The 24,051-nt window shown below is 42.0% G+C and overlaps 1 protein-coding gene across 1 annotated transcript in view; it reads left to right on the forward strand.

The window, feature by feature from the left end:
* LOC117954590 (cadherin-18-like) overlaps positions 1-24,051 on the forward strand; it is a 75,498-nt gene that overhangs the window by 13,918 nt on the left and 37,529 nt on the right. Inside the window, exon 3 of the mRNA XM_034888509.1 lies at positions 21,844-22,138. Coding sequence (XP_034744400.1) covers positions 21,844-22,138 — 295 coding nt within the window. The remainder of the gene's footprint in view (positions 1-21,843; positions 22,139-24,051) is intronic.

Consider the following 24,051-nt stretch of genomic DNA (forward strand, 5'->3'; position numbering starts at 1 on the left):
CTGTTGCTGAAATGTGCTATACAAATAAAGCTGCCTTGCCTTGCCTTGCCTTGATCTGTGTAAAGGACAGGCCTGATTCATCTAGTGGACTCAAGTAAAGGGTGATTATAGGCTCTTTTTCATCCATTTTTACTGGGCCCTTGTCGTGCAGGTTGACTTTAAAATTTGGTCACCAAAATCTATGTCTTTGTACAATAGATCAAAATCCCCATGTAATTAGAATGTTTATTACAACAAGATCTTCCACTGTATTAGGAAATCCCAGAAGGAAGCTTCATCGATGATGACTCGCAACAGGACTGAGTGTTTTGTGTGGAGTATGTGTTAAACACCACCTGTAGGGAGAGAGAACGAGAAGATGTTGCATTATGTTAAAGCTTTAATGCGTAACTTTTAGACATTAATCAATGTCTGTTACATTCAAGCCATTCCCAAATGAGTTGCTTCAATGCTAATGAATCAGCTCCACACAACTCTCTCTGGATTTCTCAGCATGGTTATGTTCAGAAGTGAAGATAATGACCTCTTCTGAAGAGTCTATCATGTTTTTTTAAATCCTCCGTGTCCTCCTTGGGTACTAGCAAGTACGTGGAGGAGGGGCGGGGGTGGTGCGTGATCACGTAAGGCTTGTATCACGCCGACAGTGTTGCTGTCATTATTTAGAGTTCCTCATGGGGTTGACACAAACTACACACTATCGCTTTTAAAATACAGGCTCACAGGCTGGTGTAGCACACAGTAGATCACCCAAGTTGTGCATCTGTAGCATGTTCTCTATCACATCTGCAATGGACTGTGCATCAAAGCCACGTAGCTTCTGTAATCCAGGAAAACACACTCTCACTACTCCATCCTTAACGAAACACACAAAGACGGCAAGCTGCTCTGTGTGTCTGTCTTTGGCTTTGTCTGCCACCACGGGGTACATCTTCAAGATCTTTATGTGCTTGGAAATGCTTTCTGGGATTTTGTGTGAAACGCTGCTTATTATTTTTTGGGAGAAATGACAGAGGTAGGTGGTATGAGAAAGGGAATTATATTCTTGTAAAATTGGGCTACATTGTTTGAGGAGTTTCTAGGCTATACATTAAAAAAGGTTCCTTTCTTTCTGGCCAGACTCTTGCCGAGGCCATCAGATCTTGTGCAGACGTACGTTTCTATCTATGCAAAGCTAGCGAGCTAACCACTGCTAACGTTAGTTAGCTCTGCGAATACAAAGAAGTGGACATCTGCCTGATGTTACCTTTTTTTTGCTTTTTTTTATTTTGCAAATTTTACAAACATGTTTTACAATGTATAAACAATTCGGCATCATTTTGTATCAATTCAGAAAAAAAATGTCCATCCCTATATATGTATACATACATATGTATATTTATAATTAAAGGAAGTAATTTACAACATAAAAAGCAAAAAAGAGGTAGAAAACAAATGATAAATACATAAAATACAATACAAAGACAAGCTGAAATGGAATCAAGGCTACATAATCATTTAAAAAATTCTTTAAAAAATATATTGCAGTGGATCCGGTTTATAGATATTATTTATTGTTATTAATAATTTGGATAGACTCAAAAAAGTTCTGAAATTCAATTCTGAAGTTAGTGAAAGCTAAATTTGCTTTATGCAAAAAAAATTCCCTTGTACAATAAGTAGCTTAGCAATCCTATGTCTTGTTTTGTTTTTGTCATCGTAATTAAGAATAACATCTTTTGCTTCCAATTTAGTTTGATGATTCTTTTGAATACTTAGGTAGTTTTTCCTTTTTTTTCAGAACTCCACAGAAAACCGACACTCCCAGAGTATATGCATAATAGTTTCTTCTTCAATTTTACAAAATTTACAATTACTATCCACAGTTTACCTGTCCGATTGACAGGTAATACGTTCACAATATTATTACTGCTACTTAACTTGCGTCTTGCAAAGAAAATTATTTCATCATAAATCAAAAACAAATACCTGCAACCGCAGCCTTTTTTACTGGAGCCTAAGACACTGATAGCTGGGCTGAGGGGTAATTTTCTCCAACAGGGTGTCTAGTGAGATAATTTACCTCTGCTTTATTTGGCCTTTTAACATTTTTGGCCCAGGCTGCATCGGTCAGTTGCTTCCTCTTTAATGTGTTTACTTCCCTTTCAGGTTCAGCAATTATTTTGTCATTAAGTCGAAAAATGCTTGCAACCGCTGCCTTTTTTTAAACTTGCGCTTCATTGAATAATCCAGGCTACCTCTCTTTATAGTCCCTGTCAGCTGAGCGGAGAGTCGCTGCCTCCACTCTTGAAAAGGTTGCAAAAATGCTTGCAACTTCTCCTAATTTTTAAGATGAAGTACCAAATAAATCTAGCGTGTGTTACACACGTTAGATTTATTTTGTAAATCACAACTTACATTGTGAGTTGACTTTGAAATTTAGGGGATTTTTCACCCACCCTAAGTCTTAAACCTACAATATTAGACTAAATGAATAGAACTATATTTTCTCAAGGGCAGGTAACGTTGGTGCTTATCAATACTTCTACTTACTACACTATACTATAACTCCAGCATGCAACCAGCTAGCTAGCTAGGTAACATTACAAGCTAGTTTGTAGGAACCGTCATGCCTTCCATCAACCTCCACATTGCTACATTTTAGGAGCTCAACTTTCAACTCTTGCATTAGCCTTCACTTCTTAATTAGCTTGCTAATCATCAATCAATACCATTGATTAGCAATGAAAGCCTAGAGAAGGCTACACACTTAAATTCCCTGTCTAACACAGAAGCAAGCCCACTACAAATCTTGTGGTGGATCATACTGTTTAACATGTTAACATTTGCATTCATGATAAGGTACAGAGCAACCTGGTAAACAGGACTCTTCCGTTCACCCAAAACCTCAACACTCCAAAGTCTCAACATTGAAATAGGTAGACGTTGCTCTAGAGCCAAGAAGCAAGACTGACGCATGCACGCACACGTTGCACTACAGGACTAATTGTTTTTGAGTAGATTTCAGCATGTTTTTTTGATGTTGCAAATGTGCCTGTTGGGTGGGATTATGTGTTATTTCTTTTTCCAATGCAGTTTTGATAATGTTAAAGCTAAAACAGGGTGTTATGATGCTGTTTAAGAGGCAAGAACCAATGTGTATTTGGGAAGGCAGAAGATGATACAGTTACATTTAGACTAGACAGCAGATCAGGCCAGGAGCAAGAGGATTATTATCGGGCTACTGGTAACACCCTTAACTATGTGTCTGTCTGTGTGTGTGTGTGTGTGTGTGTGTGTGTGTGTGTGTGTGGGTTTAGTTACTTTTCCCATGTGATATGAATCGATTTTTTTGAATTCTATAAATCAATTTTGAATCTCTACAGCTTGAATCGCAATAGGAATGGGAATCAACTTTTTTGCACACCCCTGTGTGTGTGTGTGTGTGTGTGTGTGTGTGTGTGTGTGTGTGTGTGTGTGTGTGTGTGTATAAACAGTGCGGTGGCCAGTGGTTGGCCTGTCCAGTGGCCAGTTGGAGTGCAATGAGGCTTGTCTTATCTGCTCTGACATTGACATTGCATGACATTGACACTGCACTCCTAATGTAGGTGAGGACTAGGGACCTGGGGGTTTCAGTGTGTATGTGTCTTTGCATTTGTGTGTGTTAGTGTTATGAGTTATGAGTGTTATGTTATGTGGCTGGCTCACTGAAGGTGGAAAGAGATGTGCTTAAGGTGCAAAAACGCACACATGAAGACAGAGCGGGAGTACACTCACACAATCGGAGCTCCCCGGGGCACACTGAGTCATTGTTTTGTAGGGTGCTGTGACAGCTGAGCTAGGTTTTTCTCACTGTGATGAAGCCTCGCTTTCTATTGATTGCTCTGAGCATGCAACAGCAGGGGAAGTTGAAAGTGCAGGCCTGGAACCCACTTTAAAAAACACATGCACATACACACACATGCACAGAAACTCATAGAGTGTGCATTGACGTTGACGGATGGAGAGGGCTATTCTCCTCTTAGGAAGGCGGTAGAAAAGCACAGGTGAAGTAAGGTGAGTAAAGAATAGTATAGATGAGCAAAGAGCAAAGCTGAGGTAAAAATATGAGTAGAAATGAGAGGTGAAGCAAAGAGAAAATGGAGATAGAAGTAGGAAATAGAACTAAACACCAAGCCAGCTAAATTTTAAAGCAAGGAGTGCTTGTGCACACAAGTGTTTTTTAGGTCATATTTGCAAAGACACCTGAACTATAGAAAAATTGCTACATGTCTTCTTCATCTTCTTTTGGTTGGCAAATAAAAAGAAATTGATCACACTGGTTACTCTGCTGACTTTTTGGTAAACAAGTTTTCATTTATCAATTTCTCTGTTTCTGTAGTCTAACAGTGAACAACCTTTATGATTAATTTAATTGTATTTATAGTGTCAAATCACAACAGACGTTATCTCAGGACACTTTGCAGATAGAGTAGAACTAGACCGCACTCCATGATTAACGAAGACCCAACAATTACCCTCAAAAGAAAGTATTCGGTGCAAGCGTGGTGAGGAAAACCTTATTTTAAACAGGCAGGAAATCTCAATCTCTGGGGAAGACGCTCCCCGGAACTATGTTAACAACAAGCATTAATGGGACATGAATACACACAGATGGAAAGAGAGAGGTGTGTCAAAGGACATCCCCAGTTAGTCTAAAACTATATCAGCATGACTAAGAGCTGGTCCAAGGCAAACCTGAGCCAGCTTACAAAGGGTTGTTAGATGAATCCAACATCAATTAAGAGAAGCAGAGTAAAGGAAGGGGTGCTGTGTCTGCAACTAAACAGCCTCTCTTGCCAGTCTAGGCATTCTCTGCCACTCCTCACTCCCTAACTATAAGCTTTGTCAAAGAGGAGAGTTTTAAGCCTCCTCTTAAATGTGGAGACGGTGTCTGATAACCGAACCCAAACTGGGAGCCGGTTCATTAGCACAGAACCCTGATAGCTGAAGGCTCTGGCTCCCATTCTGCTTTTGGAGACTCTGGGAAACACAAGAAACACTGCATTCTTGGAGCGCAGTGGACTAGTATTAGTAGTAGCTCACTTTTCTTAAATGATACCCCTTACAACAGTTATTAATGTACTGCGGGACTAAGACGTTGATCAAAACATTATTTTATGATGACAACGTTGCCCGACAAAGCAAAACTAAAGTACAGTTTTTTGATGGTAGGTGTACTATCTGATCAGCTCCAGAGCTGGTAACTGGTAATTTTTTTTCTGATGTCAACAAATCCCATGAGAAGACTTAAACCAACAATGTGCTCGTCTCTCGATACCCTTTCATTTCCCTTGCTGTGGCACTAATTCCCACAACTTAAATCTTTAAAAATGTCTCTGTAGTTACTCAAACAGAAAGAAATAGTGCATTTTCATTATAAAAAATTAATGTAGGATTTGTGTTACAGGGCTGCCTGCATGTTATCATTTGTATGAACGTGCACTGTGAGCACAGGCTGATGGTCTGGTCGCAGAGTTCACTGAAGTGGACGCGAGACTGCAGAAGTCAATCCCATCTGGGTGAAATGCCATGTTTTACTTGCATTCCTGTTCCTTACTTACGGCTTTGTACTTAATTCATGATTATGTTTTCAGTACACAAACCTTCAGCACCTTAAATTTAAACCAATAAAGGTCTGAGGACTGAAGTATCGTCAACACGGGGATAGACATTGTACAAGATGCACGCGAATGGCAGCCTTGGTGTTGCGCTCTTGTACTTTTGGACTTTGTTTTATTGTTCAGTGGGTTGCTCTTCCTGTCCGCTTTGTTCTTAGCTGTGTGTCCATGTCTGAGTCAGTACATTGAGAGCAATGAAAACATTGCTGATTAGCTGATTCTAAGTCTTTGATGTCTTACCACTCAAGAGTCTTAGATCCTACATACCCAGTCATTAATAATTCTTGCTGTGCAAGGACTTTGTTGTTATTCCCTTTGGCTGATAAAGTTACTTTATTGTCACATACATGTACATGTAGCAAAATTCCTTCTATGCATTCAACCCATCCATCAAGGGAGCAGTGGGCAGCCATATCCAGCGCCCAGGGACCAACTCCAGATCTGAGCCAGTGCACTGACTGGAGAACCGAGTGCATGTATTTTAACGGTGGGGGAAACCAGAGCCCCGTAGCAAACCCAGGCAAACACAGGGAGAACATACAAACTCCACAGAGACAGGGCCAAAATGACATGGATTCAAACCCAGAACCTTCTTGCTGTGAGGCCACATTGCTACCCATAGGGCCACCATGCTGGATCCCACCACTGCATCCATTATGCTTTATCAGTAATGGATCAATTATGCTGACCAGCCTCATTGCATTTGTTTTAATTGTCTCATTGGTACCTGAGGCAACACTTCCCACCATCACAGTTTCTCTCATTCTCTTTTTAAAACATCTTTGGTCTGAAAACCCACTCCAATAGGCAAAGGAATGAAAGGGGAGTAAAAGGGATGACCATGAGAGGAAAGGAGTGTTGGGTAAATGATTAGAAGGTGAGAAAGCCTACGGGATTAAAAGGAAAGGATTGCTATATGAAAGTCAAAGCGAGAAAAAGAGAGGAGTGAAGAGACGGGAGAAGGGATGATGAAAGGAGAGGAGACGAAGTGAGCCAAGGGTGGAAGGAGAACTAAGAAGTTAAGATGGAAATGAAAAACCACTTGCAGGAGTTGTGTATAAAGACACCTTTAGGTTAGTAAGTTTATTTCTGAATGCTGACACCTGACTCCTCTCTTTCACTCTACCTCCCGGTATCTCTCCATTCCAGCCTTCGATCCTTCTTCCTCCAGTGCCATCACTTATTGACTTGCTCTTTTCTTACTCTTACCTTGAATGTGACTGTGAGCAACTGCAACTGAATAATTTCCCTGAGGGATAAATAAGGTATTTTGATATCAGTGGACAAGCAATCAAGCCAAAAATATGAAGAGGAGCGTGCCAGGTAGCTGTGGACTCATCCCATCTGGTTATTCGCTTTAAAACCCTCCATGTTCTGTCAAACAAATGTTAAGCTTTTTCTCAAGCGTGACAGAGCCTGTCTGCCCACCTGAAGAGATTTATTGGAAATGTCTTGTGACACTAGCCTCTTGGGGACACAGGTAGCCCAGACAATAAATACCAACACCTGCACATCTAGACAGATCTTCTTGACAACACGGTTCACACCACGAATGTGTCTTTATTCATTTAGTTGCCTTGCTTTTGTTATTGCCTTTGCAGTACTTGAGGTAAGGCCAACATTTCTGTGTTCTTTAAGGGGCAATAAGAGGTAATAAGACAGAGGCTCCAGTTTCTGTGTGATTATCTAACTAAATCTTCTCCCATAGACGGAGGATGCCAGAGGCAGCCATCCACAGCAGCAGATTTAAACCAGCTGATAAATGCTGACCTTTAGATTCAATTGCCCTATGGCGGTGTCTGTATTAATGCTTACTAACATTAACTCATCTTACTTTCATTTAGATATGCCTGGGTTTCACATATAGTAGGTTTTGAATTTATTTTACAAAGTTATTGGAATTTTTTGTGGCCAGAAGTTACAGAAACACGGTGTATATCAAGAGCATTATTCTATCATGAACAGGAAAGTAGCCACAATTTAACAGTAGTGTTGGTCTGGAAGGCAACATTTTAAACCTGCTTTAAACTGTATCAGCTTTATTCTGTATATTAACAGTGAATCAAATGACAATGTAATGTGAAAGTGGTTGTTTCTAGTGATAGACCCATAGAGAAATAGCTCTGCAGGGTTTTAAACTCGCTCATCGTCATGGTTATATGGCACATTTCATTTTTGGTTCAGGCGTCGGGTATCATATTGTGGTTCCTTGTAAAATTAGTTTGATAAATGGGAAGATGTGCACTGCTTGAAGCACAATTACACAGGCCAGCTGATTCATTCTCTCCTCCAAGCTGCCTGCTTATATACTGTGTTTTCAGTGAAAAATATTTGGACGCCCATTGCTTGTGGTTCGCGGGGACCATGGACTTGATTGATGGTTGATATACAATAAAATTTAACTTCTTATTCATGAAATGACAATATTCCGAATTCGATACATGTCATGTAAACCGCACATTCAGAATAAGGCCTTTTTCCAAAGATAACATTTTCCGATTTAGACGTGTGGAATATTCCTGGATAATTCTGGTTTTAAAGGCATTTTTTGGTCATGTATACAGCGCATTTGGAATGTGCATCTCAATCGGGGTTTTCACCACAGTTTATGCCAGTTTCGGCCTCGTACCTGTGTATGGCTTGTGGTCAGCTCAGTCTGTTGCTATGGCTGCTATAAACAAACCAACCAGCCAACAGTTTGCAAGGCTGCAGACCCGTTAAGATGGAGAAACACAGCTACTTTAAAACATTATCAAAGACTTGGATATCAACAAGTTCTTGGATACGTCGAAATTGTTAGATACATCACTACGCTGATCTTTTCAAGAAGCTGGTTGAAGGAATGAAAGAGGGACGCTGTGTTGGCACCTTCCAATAAGTCCGCCACCGCTGGTAAACTTCTGGTAGAAAAAAAAAAAGCTTGTAAAAAATCGTATAACGCACAGCTACATGTGAAACAGGGAATATTAGTTGAATATTCACCTTCATTACCCATGTAAACAACTTTGTCGGAATATTGTCTTTTTCGATATAAGGAAAAAAATAGAATATTATGTGCATAAAACATGGTCAGAGACGACTTAAAAGAAACAATTGAGACCATAAACTCACAAAGACAATGCTTACTGAGGTAAATTGAGAAGTAGGTTATTTTTCCTATTGATTTCTATAGAAACTGACTTCTTTTCTGCTGCAACCTGCAACCTGTGTCATTCCGTTAATTAGTCATGGAGTATTAATTATGAATTAATGCAGAGGCCCTCCTTGAATCTTTTTCCTCACACATGCAGGCCTTCATTTTCCCCATACCATGGGAGCTCCCTGTCAACCCTCCAGTTCCTCTGCTGTAGAGAGAGGTCCCCTTATAATGGTTAGTCAGTAATCTGGTTTGGTGTTGACAAATGTAGACATCATAAATGGAAGAGAAAAACTTGTTCAAGCTCATCCACATTTTATGAGAATCCTGGTTAAAATTCTAGGATCTCCGATATCAAACAGATTACTTTGGCATGGACATGTCTTCCATGTTATCCCTTTTGGTATCACGGTCTTGTCTAAATCTAAATACTGTAGCAGCGCTCACAATCGGGAACACAATTTAGCAGAAAGGCTGTAGCTAAAGATAGCTTTAAGTGCTCAGTCAAGAGGCAAGCGTGTCCTGTTAACTGGTTTGGCCATGATAACAAGGAGAGTCAATTACATCTCTAAGCTTCATACAAACCCATCAACATGGGAAAGTATCTACGGTCAAGGAAACACAGCTACCAATCCAATCACCCTCATTACATCAATAACTACAAACATGGCCATTACCAACACTCTCACACACACACACACATAGACAGTCACACACCCTCCCTTGCTAATCCATCCTCTACGTGCCCAACTGGGAGTGATCTTGTCAGATAGCTGCATCTCTGCTGTGGAACTGACCTTTCCATCAAGCGGTGTGCTTTAATAGGGGGTCAGTACAGCCGAGGATACAGAAGGTTGGTTCTTATCAGGATCTGCAGTTCAAAGTGTCACATGTTTGCAGTCGTTGGTTTTGAGGATGTGTAGATAAAGTTGGCTTGGTGAATTTAAGAGATTACAGTTTACAAGCATGGCTATCAGTCATATTATAGAAGCTGTGTAATTGCCTCTGAGATACAACCCAATCACTACAACCGAATGTTGATACTGAATGTTTCTCCAAAGCCCCAGATTATGTTCTTCGCTAGCATTTTGACATATCTGTGCATGGCAGCTATGGTATGGTTAAGTTAAAGGAAAGATGGTGGTCTTGGAAAATTAAGTACGGTATGGTTATGTTTAGGTGACTTCAAATGTTATATATACAGTACATACATGTGGAAGGCACCGTGAATCCTAATCATAATTGTATGGCTACCATGGTGGCTACTTTGCCTATAGTAAGCTTATTTAGATATTTTTTTATACAAACAGGCCAATTTATATTTGCTATTATATGCTGGATTCATATTATTGGATGTTTTCAGACATTTAAATTATCAAAAAAAGAAACTTTCAAGAAATTAGTTTTTAACATAATTTGGGAGGCCGCTGCACTAACTCTAAAGAACGCTCTAGGAGTCAGGCACCCCCTGTTGAATATCTCTGGGTTAGAGGTCAAATCCCTGGCCAGATGTCCTCAAACATCTGGGAAGGTAACACCTGGTAAACCGAGGGCATAGATGTAATTTGAACATTGGTGGGACACATATTCCTCCATGAAACGTTTGAGCATTACAGTAAATGTGAATAATGGACTGCATTCATACAGCACTGTCCTAGCCATGATGAATATTCGAGAGCGCTTTAATACACTTTAGGTTCCGTTTGTACACTGGTGGCCGAGGCTGCCATACAAGATGCCACCTGCTCATCCGGAGAACATTCACACACCGATGGCCCAGCATTGGGCGCTATTTATTGTACCACATCTAGCCCAAGGACACTTGGACACGAGACTGCAGGACCAGGGATTTGAAACCGACCGTCTAATTGTTTGTGTGGGCTGAATGGGCTGCGGCTGTTGTTTGTCCCATAAAGAGAAGAGAGATCCCATCATTGGCCCACTTTTGTGTCTTTCATATGAACACTGGCCATTCGCAAACTTGGTGTTTGACTGACCGGCCCACATAGAGAGATCACATGGTTGGCCCACTGGTTTGTCTCTCATCTGATCACTGGCCAATCACATCCCACTATGGCCCACTTCCATCCTATCTTAGAGACAGAGTGCATTTAAGTCCCGCCCCCACAAGGTGCAGCTAGCTAAAGAACACCAGTCCTGAGCATTTTAGCACCCTTTGTCTACCAGAGAGGACAAGTTAGCTGTTAGTAAGCTAAGGCACTTGCAAACATAGTACTATATCTTTCTGTTTTATCCACACTCCATTAACATAAGCTGCATACTGTGTACAAAATGCGGCTTTAGTTTAACATACAGACTTATCACTTGTTTGCTAAACAAGACATCTTGATGACAGCCATGCTCCACCCTCAACCTTTAGCCATCTTGCCATCAGGAGCCAGGCAGCCTTTTTGAATCAGTGAGTAGGCCTGCATCACCATACTGTCTTACTCACAACTCAGCTAAGTGAGAGCATTAGGGGCCGGGATGCAAGGTTCAACATGAAAACTTTTTGTCCACCATCCAAATGGCTAGTGAATGTTAAAATTTTACTTTTTTTGGCTGGTGAGTCACTCCTGAGCAAATCTACCATTCTACCAATGTTGAACCGTGCTAGTACGTGGGCTACATGTTTGCAAGGGGGGTTGGTGTCTGGGCTGATTTAGTTTTTTTTCCCCCAGTCCATCCCTGGAAGTGAGCCTCATCACTCACTGGCTATAAAAACACACCTTCAGAGCTATGATTTACCACCACAATATAAAGCAATGCTCTCTGTTGAAAAGTACAGCTGAATTTGAGTGCGGCCATGAGGAATTTTAGCGGGGGTGCTGAAGAAATGATGCAGTAACATTGGAAGCAGAAGTATATATGAAAATGAAGGGTTAGCATGTGCCTGTTAGGACGTTGGAGGGAACACCCAGTGAAGGGCACTTTTTGGAAGAGCCCTCTTGTTTGTTGCAGTCCATAATACAGCTCAACAGCTGAGCTAAGTGAAAGTGTCTATTGGTATCCATGGGGATGACAGTTTCCTGCCTAATGTGGAGTGTGTGCCCCACAGTTTACCTGTTTATTTATACCCAGTGCCTAAATACTAAGTGCCCTCTAGAGCTATGAGTGTGACTTCATGTGGAACGCCACTCGTGCAGAGGGAAGTATTATGGAGAGGCATCAATTTGGGAAATGGCCTTTGTTTTGAAGCATTTGTTTTCAGCTCAGTCCACATACTGTACCCTAAACAAAAGGAAAAACTGCCAGTCATATCCTTATAGCACTATTTTAACAATCTGAGTGGCATGAAGTGGCCTTAATGGCGTGTCCAAATCCACTTTTGCTAGTTTAACGGCAGCAAAAAGGGTCCGTGCGCCAGGGCCATGGTTTAAAAGGGTTGTACTTTTTTCTTAATTAATTAAATAATTAATCATAGGTATGTTAAGGGCGTAACATGCAATAAACCAATCACAGCGTCATCTCCCATTCCCTTTAAAATCCAGGCGTCTTTGTACCTTGCCGCATTGCTGTTAGGATGGAGGATTTGCACCGTAACATTTCATTTGTAATCTTTTGCAAGTTTGTGTGCTGCTGAGCGTCCGTGTGTGTGTGTGTGTGTGTGTGTGTGTGTGTGGGTGTGTGTGTAACAAGCATAGTGTGTGCGAGCTCTCTGCACAAGACTAGGTGCATTTTACTAATTTCTGTTAGAATAACTGTGAAATGCGCTGTATTGACTTTAGACCTGGTTGTTGTTGGTCAAAGACACAATGTTTTCCCCCTGCCTCAAGATAGTACTACGCCATAATGCACCTGAACACAGCTCCCTGTAGGACCAGCACGCCCATGGGCGCAAAGATGGGTGCAGGTGCATTTGCTATTTACACAACGTGGGCGCTGGACGGGAAAGTGACAACTGAGTCAGTTTTAAACCTGCAAAGACACTTAAGCTTTGTGCTGCATCGGGTGCAAGATTGGGCCCTTAGGTTATTACCATTTGGGCAGCAGAACTCCCTAAAAGTAGTATAGTAGTATCATTTCCACTGTTGTTTTTTTTTGCTGGAGGAGGAACCAGGAGCCGTGCAAGATGAAGACCGGAGGTGCAGGGGGGGGGGGGGGGGGGGGGGGGGGGGGGGGGGGGATGTATGTTGTGCTCTTAGCCTGAAATGACAACAGAGTAGCAGAGAGAGAGACCGGTTTAAAACAGGGATCTCATGCTGTGATTGGTTTGTGAAATTTAAGGCCTCTTCTGATTCGTTAACCTAAAAGTGAACGCCTCCACAGTTGTTCTGTTTTAGAGGAGAGAGAGAAATGTGACTAAGTTTAGAAGTCTTCCGGCCTGAATTTACGCTGAGCTCCATTTGTATTATTTAATGTAACTGTTTGATTATGTTCCCCAGGGATGACGTATTTCTTCTTTTTCTTTGGATTTCCAACAGAATAAGCACATTGTTGCCGCCATCTTCCGGGGTAAATAACAATTACATTGTTTTGCAATGTCCTACGATTTTTGAACAGTCTTAGTTGTGCATAGCTCAATCTTTATGTTGAGCACGCAGACCCATCGTCCCCTTGCTGTCCTCCTTGCCCTCCATTGCGTGGACCCCAGGAAGACTAGCTGCTGCTTTGCTTACAGCTGATGGGCATCCTAATAGATACAATGAAATGTGTGTGTGTGTGTGCTTGTTTTTGTGTGTGTGTTTGTTGCCCTGTGGCAACCATCATTCAGGAGTTATCCTTAGCCATTAGGCTGTCAAAGAATCAAAAGACCTACATCCAGCTCTGAATGCATCACATCTCTTCCTCTCTCTGCAACACTCTGACTCACTTTATGAGTGTCAGTAGGGATTTGTGATGCAACCCCCTTTTATGCATCTTTCTCTGTCCGGAGTTTTCTGTCTTTTGTTGTTTTTCTGGGTCTTTTGGTGTTTTCTTTGGTCTGTCTGTGTCTGTTGGTTCTTTTTTTTTCTTTCTGCTGGCTTCCTTTACTGCTCCGCCCACTGTACCCAACGGCATGGTTAAACACACTCCTATAGACTCACGTTACTTTGTGTGAATGAATGAATCCCTGCTCAATATCTGTGTGCATTAATGTTTGTGTACAGTACATGGCCATCTTTGTCTTAAGCCTTGTCTTTTATTTCAGTCATTCATTGCTTTCATGTTTCAGCTGCAGGGAGCAAATGATAGACTGCAGTAAAAATAAAAAATAAAAAACCTCACCTGCCATAAAAGACTGCTTGGCAGAAAGCCAAATATATCAGTTAAGGACACTTTGCTTACAAAAACAACAAAGCATCTTTGATTGGAATGTCCAACTTGACTTTTGGATAAAACCCACTACAGGGTGAAATCCTTCTTGGCCTCGGTGGTCACGACAAGCTTAGTTTTGTGTGTGGTCATTGTTAAGGAAAAAACAATCATCATCCAAACATATTCTTCCATGTTAAAATCTGATGTATTCATTTGGTATTTCTGTCCTAAAAAGCAAACATAAATCTCATGATTTATGTTTGTACATCATTTAGACACATTGTGATGTGTGATGCACTGGTTCGTTATTCAAGGGCTAGCACTCCACCAATCAGATTGGTCACTGTCGGTGACTACCCGCCCGCCGATTAAACAAGTCAAATCAGCTAAAATGAAATCAGCTACGCTGACGATGGCACGGAACACACACCGAACAGACTCACGTCACAGACCTCGCCATGCTGGCTAACGGCCCATTATTGCGTTGGTGTGTCAGCGCCTTAGGGCGGTTTTGTAAGACAATCCATACATTGACTTCTTCAACCGACACATTCAACCAAATGCCTTTGGCATCGAAACACCTTCCTTTCGCGTCACATTTAGACGCACTTGGTCGAAAATCTCGGTGTCCCTCGGCAACACTCTGGATCGGAACACCTCCAATTCACAATTTTTTCGTTCTCAGATTTGCGTCCAGCCCTTTGCCGTCATATTAAGAAAGGCTTGGATGGAACTCTTAGTGTCACTTCATGACGCTCTGGGTTTGGGACTATTGGCTTCAGTTTTTTGACATGTGGCACAAGAGAGGGACAGTTAGGTTCAGGACAAGATGGTGGGTGTGGTTACAAGGCCACCTGGATTAAAGTCTTGTGTCGTTTGACCTATCCACCACCCTAAACTACATCCTTAGGCGGATTTTAAGTTTTTCACACTCCTGTTGATTCTCTTAATATGTCATCTTACAGCGCCACAGTCAAGTTGCTGCTCCGCTCGGTGGTTTCTATACAGATGCTAAATCAGGATTTTTGCATTGAAATCTGATGCTGATGTGACCAAGTGCCAGTAGGTTTACGAGTTGGGAGTGAGAACGAGTTGCTCCAACACAACACACATCAACTGATGCAAGACAGATGTGATTATCTTACATATGTTTGCGATTATTTACCACACCTAAGTAATGCATTCCTAAAAGCCATTAGTCTGCTTCCTCTGTCAAACCATAATTACAACAAACTGGCAATGGTCGCCGAGCGAGATGCATTGCTGTTCACCCATAGATACCAAAGTTTCCATTCTTTCCGCTAGACTACAAACACTACAACAACAACTAACACAAAATAAACAAAATGAGCTGGGATTTAATTACAATAAAATGATCAAAGGTTTGCCAAAATAACATCATGAAGATTTGTAGTCATCAAGCAAGTTGGCATCAATTACAGATCTGATAGACGCGTCTCTACATAATGATAATACCCATCTATTCTGTCCATGAAAGCTGTCATTCCCAAGAACTAAATGAAAATAAATTCAATACGGAGGTAAATGAATGATATAGAGTAAGAAATAACTGTGTGTGCTGTAACTCATCAGCTGACTTTGTAGGCAGCAGTACATAACAGCTGGAAAACAACTGACGATGATGTTTACACAAAGGAAGTAAATAAGATCATGCGATTTACAACAGGGCAGGAATTATTAGGAATTTGATGTAACAGCTCACATCTTATCAAGACTTGGAAACACACTGCCACGTAGCTTGTAACTGGCACACTTATCCCCTTTATTTAATAATACAGCTCTCCTGATTGGTGGGAGGCCAATAACAGCCCCACAATGGGACCAAAGGGGGCTTCATTGTCTGTTGTTGAGAGTAAAGACTTTTTTAGCGAGGTTGGCTTGTTTCATTTTTCTGACTTGCAGAATGCAATCAATCTACCATGTTCCTCTTTTTTCTTTTACCTTCAATGAAGATCAGCACTCAAGGTATGAGGTGTCCTGTGGCAGAGGCCTGGGGAGGATGGATGGGCAAATCCATCCTATCTGGAAGTTATTTACTGTGCTGTGGTCTCTAGGCTTTATCAGTCCTTAGTGCTATCTGACGGCTCTGCCCTTCCTATTGAGAGGATCTGGGCATGTGATTGCCCAAGCCTGAGTAACAATCTCGACTGGCATGATGTATGGTCGATCATTCCAGAAGTATCACACAATCCAGACCATCAGTAGCCTGACAAGCCAGGCCCACATCAAGACATTGGGTCTGGGAACTCACGGAGAGTTGCTAGACTGACCCAAGCTGCAAATTACATTTGCGGTCGCTAGGGTGCGTCTAGAGTTCTAGGCCAGACCGTCAGCAGATTCACTACAGTTTCATTCACAGGAGATTTCTCACCCCCGTGAAAATGCACCACATGACAAATTGAACATGCCCAATAAAAGCACAAGGCACATATCGTCACATGGTCTGGGAGTGCTCTCCCACCGGTCAGTTCTGGAACAATATTTCAGCCAAAACGTCCGCCTTGATTAATGTCGTTGTGCCTGTTACTGCATGATCTGTTAGCCTATCGGCTCTCTGGAACTCTAAGACTTGCTGTATTTGCTGGACTTTCAGCTGTTAAGAGGATGATGGCAACCTGCTGGAAGCCACCTCGTAGCCTATCTATCTGTGCGTGGACCCTTTTCTTCTTGGATGTGGTGTATAGAGAGCTCTCTCTACTGTGCAAATTCATGGAGTGCCAGGGAAGAGTCTGGACACTTGGCTGGGCCCTGCTGAATCTTAGAGGTCTGTCTGTTTCTGCAGGAATTCATGAATTCTGACATTGAATTCCAAAACGTAGTATAAAACTAGTTGTGGTAAGATGGTGTTAGTGAAAACCTAAATAAAAAAAAAAGTTTGAAAAAGGGATGAAAATGTTAAATTTGTGTCCGTTTTTCACTCTGGAGGACAACACATGGGTTAAGAGGGAGTTTTGGCACTTTCTCAATGGGATTAAACTTCTAAAGGGTGAACGTGTGCTTAGCCCACTGTTTACTGTGTTTATACAGAACTGACAATACAGTAAAAGGATCGCCGGATCCACTTTCAGGTTTAAATCATCCACCTTCACTCTCCAGAATGAATTGTTCTCAAGCCCCTTCACCAGTCCCTGTAGGCTCTTACTTTCTGAATTATACAGGTCCATTGTTTTGATGTATGGTTGTTTATTTTTACAATTTACCTTAGTGATTGATTCAATGACTGTGTGTGACGTATCTGAAAATATGAGCTTCTGTATGATGTATGATGATTAGCTTTACAGTAAATAATAAAATAAGAAGAAGCCTGGTGTGTTTCTAGCGTGCCTTCTAAATCGAACGCCCTGGGAAGTCTAACAGACCCGGTTAGATTTTTATTATTTTATTTAAACACTTACATATGAATGCAGTAATCAGCAATCAGGATGCTAGTATTTATCATTTATACAGAAATCAGAATCAGAAATACTTTATTGATCCCCGAAGGGAAACTCTGTGTTGCAGTTGCACAAATAGTAAAATATAGTATAATAAAAAAAGAGTAGAAATAGAAATAAAGAAATATAAGGAGTGTGGATATGTACGGTATTTACATAGTTAAAGGAATATTATGATAGAGTATTTACATACTCAACATAATTAAGGAGTTGCAATGGTGAAAAGTAGCTATAATAATAATAATAATAATAATAATATAATTAATAATAGTAGTAGCAGTTGAGTATTGCACACATTTCAGGCCAGTTTTATTGCACAATACAGATAATATTGTCCAGTTTTAACCTCTAAGTGTCTGTGTGTCAGACACTTAGAGCAAAGAGTTTGAAGTTTGATGGCCACAGGCAGGAATGACTTCCTGTGGCTCTCTGTGGTGCATTTTGGGAGAATGAGTCTATCACTGAAAGTGCTCCTGTGAATGAGCAGCAAGCCATGGAGTGGGTGCGAGACATTGTCCAAAATAGCATGTAGTTTGGACAGCGTCCTCCTCTCTGACACCACCCACAGAGAGTCCAGCTCCACCCCCACAACGTCACTGGCCTTGCGGATCAGTTTGTTGAGTCTGTTGGGGTCGGCTACCCCCAGCCTGCTGCCCCAGCATGCAACTGCAAAGAGGATAGCACTGGCCACCATCCTCAGCATCGTCCTGCAGATGTTGAAGGACATCAGCATCCTCAGAAAATAGTGGGCCCAAAATGCTGGACCCCACAACTTTAAAGGGCTGTTTAAGGGTTAACTTGGTTTTGGTCTTGGTTTAAGGGTTAACGGTTAGCCATTTAGTTGTGATGGTTAAGGTGAGGGTAAGGGGCTATGTCAATGACGGGTCCCCACAAAGATGTGTGTGTGTGTGTGTGTGTGTGTGTGCCGGTCTGTCTGATTGTGTGTGCTTGATGTTTTGCCAGGCAAGTGTGTGTGTGTGTGTGTGTGTGTGTGTGTGTGTGGGTGTGCGTGCGTGCATGCGCCTGTCTGTCTGTTTATGGTCAGGTTTCTTGGTAAGCGTGGCGTCGTAGCCAAACATGGCATCATCAGTCTGATGCTCTCTGTCTGACAAGCTGTTTAAGGCTGATATCTGTTTGATGCATTCATTTATTTAACTCCTCATACTCAGAGAAATACATCCTCACATCTGAGACCTCTCTCTCTCTCTCTCTCTCTCTCTCTCTCTCTCTCTCTCTCTCTCTCTCTCTCTCTCTCTTTGCCTCTTGCTTTTCCTCAGAAATGCAGCAGCATGTTTCTGATAAGATTTGGAATGTGGTTATGATGAACAGATGGAGTTACACTAATACTTGTCCTGATAAGACCTTTAAAATATGTTCTGATAGAAGGATGTCACTGATGTCATCAGTGGTGGCATGAACATCAATTTGTAGGTTGGGCAGGAAAGGATGAATATCTAGAGTTTTGCATTTGTTTTGAGCCAACAAAAATAGATTTTTGACATCTCATACGTGAGCTCACACGGGGCTACAGCTCCACCAGGGATAGCCCCACCAAGAAAGGATCTGACATTTGACAGACACTATGTTGATTTTCTTTTATTCGTTTCCCATTCAAACCAGTCCAATAGCACTCCAAATTGCCGTTGCAACCTTTTATGCAGAGGAATCACCTCCTTCATGTTTTTCACTCATGTCACACAGTATGTTTTATCTTCTTTATCACACTGTAGCACACAAACCTTTCTCCAGCTGTCTTCATCCTTCTGGAACCAGAACACAGCAAATGTAGAGGACTCCTTCTACCTAAAGAGAGGCAAGCGGAATTTCTGATGTTTCTATATGTATTTTTTACTTAGGGCCTTTATTTTATTTTGGTTGTTATAATTCCCCCCAGCTTAAATTGCAATGAAATCTTTGATAGATTTAACAGTAATATCAATGGATATGTGACCACACTCCATTTTAGGCCCTTTACAGGTATGGGACTTTCAGAAACTCCCCCTAAAGGATTCAGGATAAACGGGTCCTGCTCAAATTGGGCCAGCAGCATGTCAAGACAGCCACAATGCCAAACTGCGATGCTTTTTTTTGTTTTTATCGAACGGCGTGGATGTGGAGTGGCGGCCATAACAAAGGTAGCTGTTAGTGGAAGTGTTACAATAAAACGTCATCCCGTTAGGACCCCCAACGTGCTGGGAGGGGCGAGGACCCATTCATCGCTGCATGATCATGTTTTGGCATTTTAGTCCATTATTTGATGGTACAGCTTGGACATGAAAGGAGAACGCTGCAGCGCGGACTGAGCCTCTGTACAGGATGCTCATGCTCCACCAGTTGAGTAACCCAGGCGCCACCAATGTACCTTTTTTCCGTTCAGACTACATCACACAGGTAGGATAGGAATTTGGTGTAGACAGCTTTTCAAATCTTGGAACCTTTTTTTAGCAGAGTTCCCAGAATTGATTTTCCGCTCGACTGAGAGAGACAGAGTTTTAATGATACAAAGTTGAAGGTATTTTATAAAACCCTAAAATATTCGGGGCTTTTGAGAAGACATTCAGGGGGTTGGAGCACCAAAAGCCGGAATATCGCTCCGTCCCTGAGGACAATGCCCGGGGACAAAGTCCAGTTCTGAGGACCCCACTGTTCCATGACAAAGACACATAACCTGGAACTCCACACAGACAAGCCTCTTCTTCACACTACACACACTGTTGATGCACTGATGTCAAACAAACTGGATGAAGTGGATATCCAATCAGAGTGAAACCACCTTATCGTGCCTGTGCTCTCATGATTAGTGACAGAGCTTAGTGTAGCATGTCCTCTTAGATCCCACCAGAAGGGAATTAACCTGTTTAAATTAATAACCGTTGCTTCCTGCCCGCCCACATGCTTTTTGATTCATATTTCCAAGCCTTTGTTCTTCTAGCTGGAGAGACATGCACAGGGGGAAATGCTTTAGCCTCAAAATGTCAGTCGATGCTCCTTCCTCACCAGCTGCTGCTTAGTAACACACAACCGTGCTGTTGTATTTTTATCCTCCTCCCCTCTTTGCATTGTCTTCTCCTGTCTCCTCTATTTTTTGTTTTAAATGTTTTATTTTGTGCGAGGGAGATGGATTTCCTTTGTCTTTCCGCTGCAGCGTTGTTAGAGCTCATACTGGCAGCGTCTCTTTTACTCCCTGCAGCTCGTTGCGCTGTGTTGTCTGTTTCGGTTTCATTTTACGGTGCCGTCTGTGTCTTAAGTTGCCTCCTTTGACTCTTTATTCCCTCACACAACGTTTTGGAAAGCAGGGTGTGAGGAGGCTTCAGATTTAAAGCAGAATCACCTTGTTCCTCATGGCCTGAATAATATTCAACTATCATATAACAAATCCACACAACCAAGTGCTGAGGGCTTTGGGATTAAGCTACACGCATGTTGGTTGGAGAGAGGTTTAGAGCCTGATTGATGATACACACCATACGTACATATGGCTACAAAAAAGTAAAGCACTTTAATTCAAAAGCATTCCATGTTTTTGCTGTTGCTGTATGCACATGAGTCACAAAGGCTGGAGGATTGGGGTGGATTGATGGGTCATAAAAACATAGTTTGCTGGGCTTATACTGAGCTGATATCAGACAGTCTGAATCCAACAACACTGTAAAGGTAGTCTTTATCCACGACCTTCCATTTCCGGTTTTGCTCCGGTGCCGCCAGAAATTCAGCTGTACGCCCGTCACGTTCCTCTTGTACTATGGTTGACCGCTCCTCAGATCTCTGCACGGTAAATCCAAACTGCTAGTTAGACTATCTGTCCAATCTGAGTTTTCTGTTGCATAACTAAAACTACATTTGAACGTACACATGTTCCACCAAAACAAGTTCCTCCCTGAGGCTTTTGCAGCGGCACCGTGGCTCCGTCTGGCGCGTAACACCGCCTGTAACAATTGTGATTGGTTTAAAGAAAAGCCAACAAACCAGAGCACGTTCCTCTCCCAACCTGAAATGCTGTATTCCTCCGCTGTGGAGGAAGGTCTGGCAATGCCAGACTACTGTCAATGATAATCGGTTCATTGAATGACGTCTACAGCACACAGCTAGCCACACATAGTCTGACTTACACCTTATAATGATACTAAAATACTTTTTATCCGGGTGTCTCACTTTCACTTTGGCTCGTACTTATCGTTCTCTCTGTGACACATCTAGCTCAGAAAAGACAGTCACGCCAACGTCTCCTTCCCTGATTGGATAGCTGCGTCTCTCTCTGAGCCGGCTCCTCTCCATTAGCTGACCACTCATCCTGACACTTGGCTATTACTCTGAATCACGTACTTGTCGGACACTTTTCAGCTCCCTACCTCACTCTTTTTCTCTCTTACATCTCCAGCTCCACTCCAACTCTGACAAGGGCGATGGTTCTGTGAGCTACATCCTGTCTGGCGAGGGGGCCGGGTCTATCTTCCTCATTGACGAAACCACGGGCGACATCCACGCAGCAAGGAGCCTGGACCGTGAGAGGAAGTCCCAGTACGTCCTACATGCAAGGGCCATCAACCGGCAGACCAACCGCTCCCTGGAGGCAGAGTCAGAGTTCATCATCAAGGTCCAGGATGTTAATGACAATGCTCCAACATTTCCTGATGGACCGTTTATAGCATCTGTGCCTGAGATGTCTGATGTTGGTAAGCCAGGAGCCTCTCATGCTTTTTTTCTGATAACAGACAATGAGTTAGTGGGAACACAAAGGTGTAACTCAGGGATGTCCAACCCAATTTCACAAAGGGCCACACTGGAAAATGGGAATCAAATTAAGGTCCAGACATGTATTGATTATTGACAGGATTTTATTTAAGAGAAAAATATCAAATATCTTAAAAAATATCAAATATCTTATTTATAATTGCTCATTTAGTCTTATTGCTCATTTTTATGTCGGATTTAGTCTTGTCACTTACAGTTTGGTCCACATAAAGCCCTGAAAAAGTCAGCAAAAAAGTTACTCAGACATCAGAGCAAATTAAGCTAAACAATGATTACTTCCACAGCCGAGTCACAGCAACCTGTTTCACAGCAATACGCTCTGGTTCCTTTGGAGTTTAGGAGTCTCAAAGTTGGTAAATCTGCCTAATTCTGCTTTGAATGTTGCCTAATTATAGTTTGAAAACAGTTTCCTGTATTTTTAGTTTGGCACACATATAAGCGGTCCAAAATTTATTGTAAACCTAAACTAATAGGCAGGCCGGATCAAAACTTGTAAAGGGCCTGGATTTGGCCCCCAGGCCTTGAGTTTGACACATGGGGTGTAACTAATAATTAACAATGGCAAGGTTGAGTCTTCTTGTTAGCCAAGCCATGATAATGAGTCCATGCACAGTATCAAATCCCAGGAGTTTACACTAATAACCAATAATTTAGGTTTTTATGGCACCTTTTTAAGGGATTGAAAGACACTGATTGAATGTGGCGGAGTCTGAACACAACAGACACAAGGCAAAAGCTACAAAGAAACTGCAAACGGAAAATTAACAAGTAAAATCATCAGGCTAAAATCATTGATGGTCAGTCACTGCATCGATGCAGAATCGTCCCCGACCGCGTTGCGATGCGTCCGTGCTGTGATTAATTTGAACACCACTGATGATGTAGATACCTGGGGGTTAGAGCAGGGATTTGTTTGTAAGTTAGGGGAAGGCATTTCATTGGTTCTTTCCAAACGGACAGTGGCAGTTTTGGTGGGCGTTTTTAAAGGATAGCAGCAGCTACAGATGACGGATCTTTTCAGAGCCCATGAGTTACGTATTGCTGTTGGGGTGTAAAGTCCATTTCAAACAATATTTTAAAAAGTGTAGTTTGGAAATAGTTTCCAACCTTTCCTCTAAGGCATGAGTTATAGAAATACAATAAGGTACTGTAATATGATATGTAACATTTTACTACAAGCTCATATTTTGGGTGTTTTTATGACTTTTATTGACAGAGCAACTGAAGAAATGAAGGGGGAGAAAGGGGGGGGGGGGAATGACATGCAGCAAAGGGCCGCAGGTTGGAGTCAAAGCCAGGACCGCTGCGCCAAGGGGTAAACCTCTGTATATGGGCGCACGCTCTACCTACTGAGCTATCCGGGCGCCCTTTACAAGGCGTTTTTAGAATATAAAGTACACTTGGAAGTAAGAGTGAACGAGTGAATCTAACTAGGGATAGACCGATTATCTGACCTGGCGGATCATCGGGGGAGGGTTTTGGCAGTTTGCAGATTATCTGCATGGGCGTTTTATTTGGCCAACAATGGATAAAGTTAATGAATTAAAAAGTGTGCTACTGTGGCTCGGCTACAGCTCTGTGTCTGTCCCTCTTCTTCACTCACAGTTCACTCACCACTAAGTCTGACTTGATGTTCCCACAATACTATAATGAATTCATGAAATAATAGCTTAAAGCCTTGACAAAAAGCTTTGTGTTGGATTGTGTAACATTCCAAAATCTTAATTTTGGCCTAAAGATTTTCATTTTCGGGCGCCCGGACAGCTCAGTTGGTAGAGTGGGCGCCTATACACAGTGTATATGTAGAGGTTTACTCCTCATTGCAACGGCCCTG

This window comes from Etheostoma cragini, chromosome 12 (genome assembly GCF_013103735.1).
Source record: "Etheostoma cragini isolate CJK2018 chromosome 12, CSU_Ecrag_1.0, whole genome shotgun sequence".
NCBI classification, from domain to species: Eukaryota; Metazoa; Chordata; class Actinopteri; order Perciformes; family Percidae; genus Etheostoma; species Etheostoma cragini.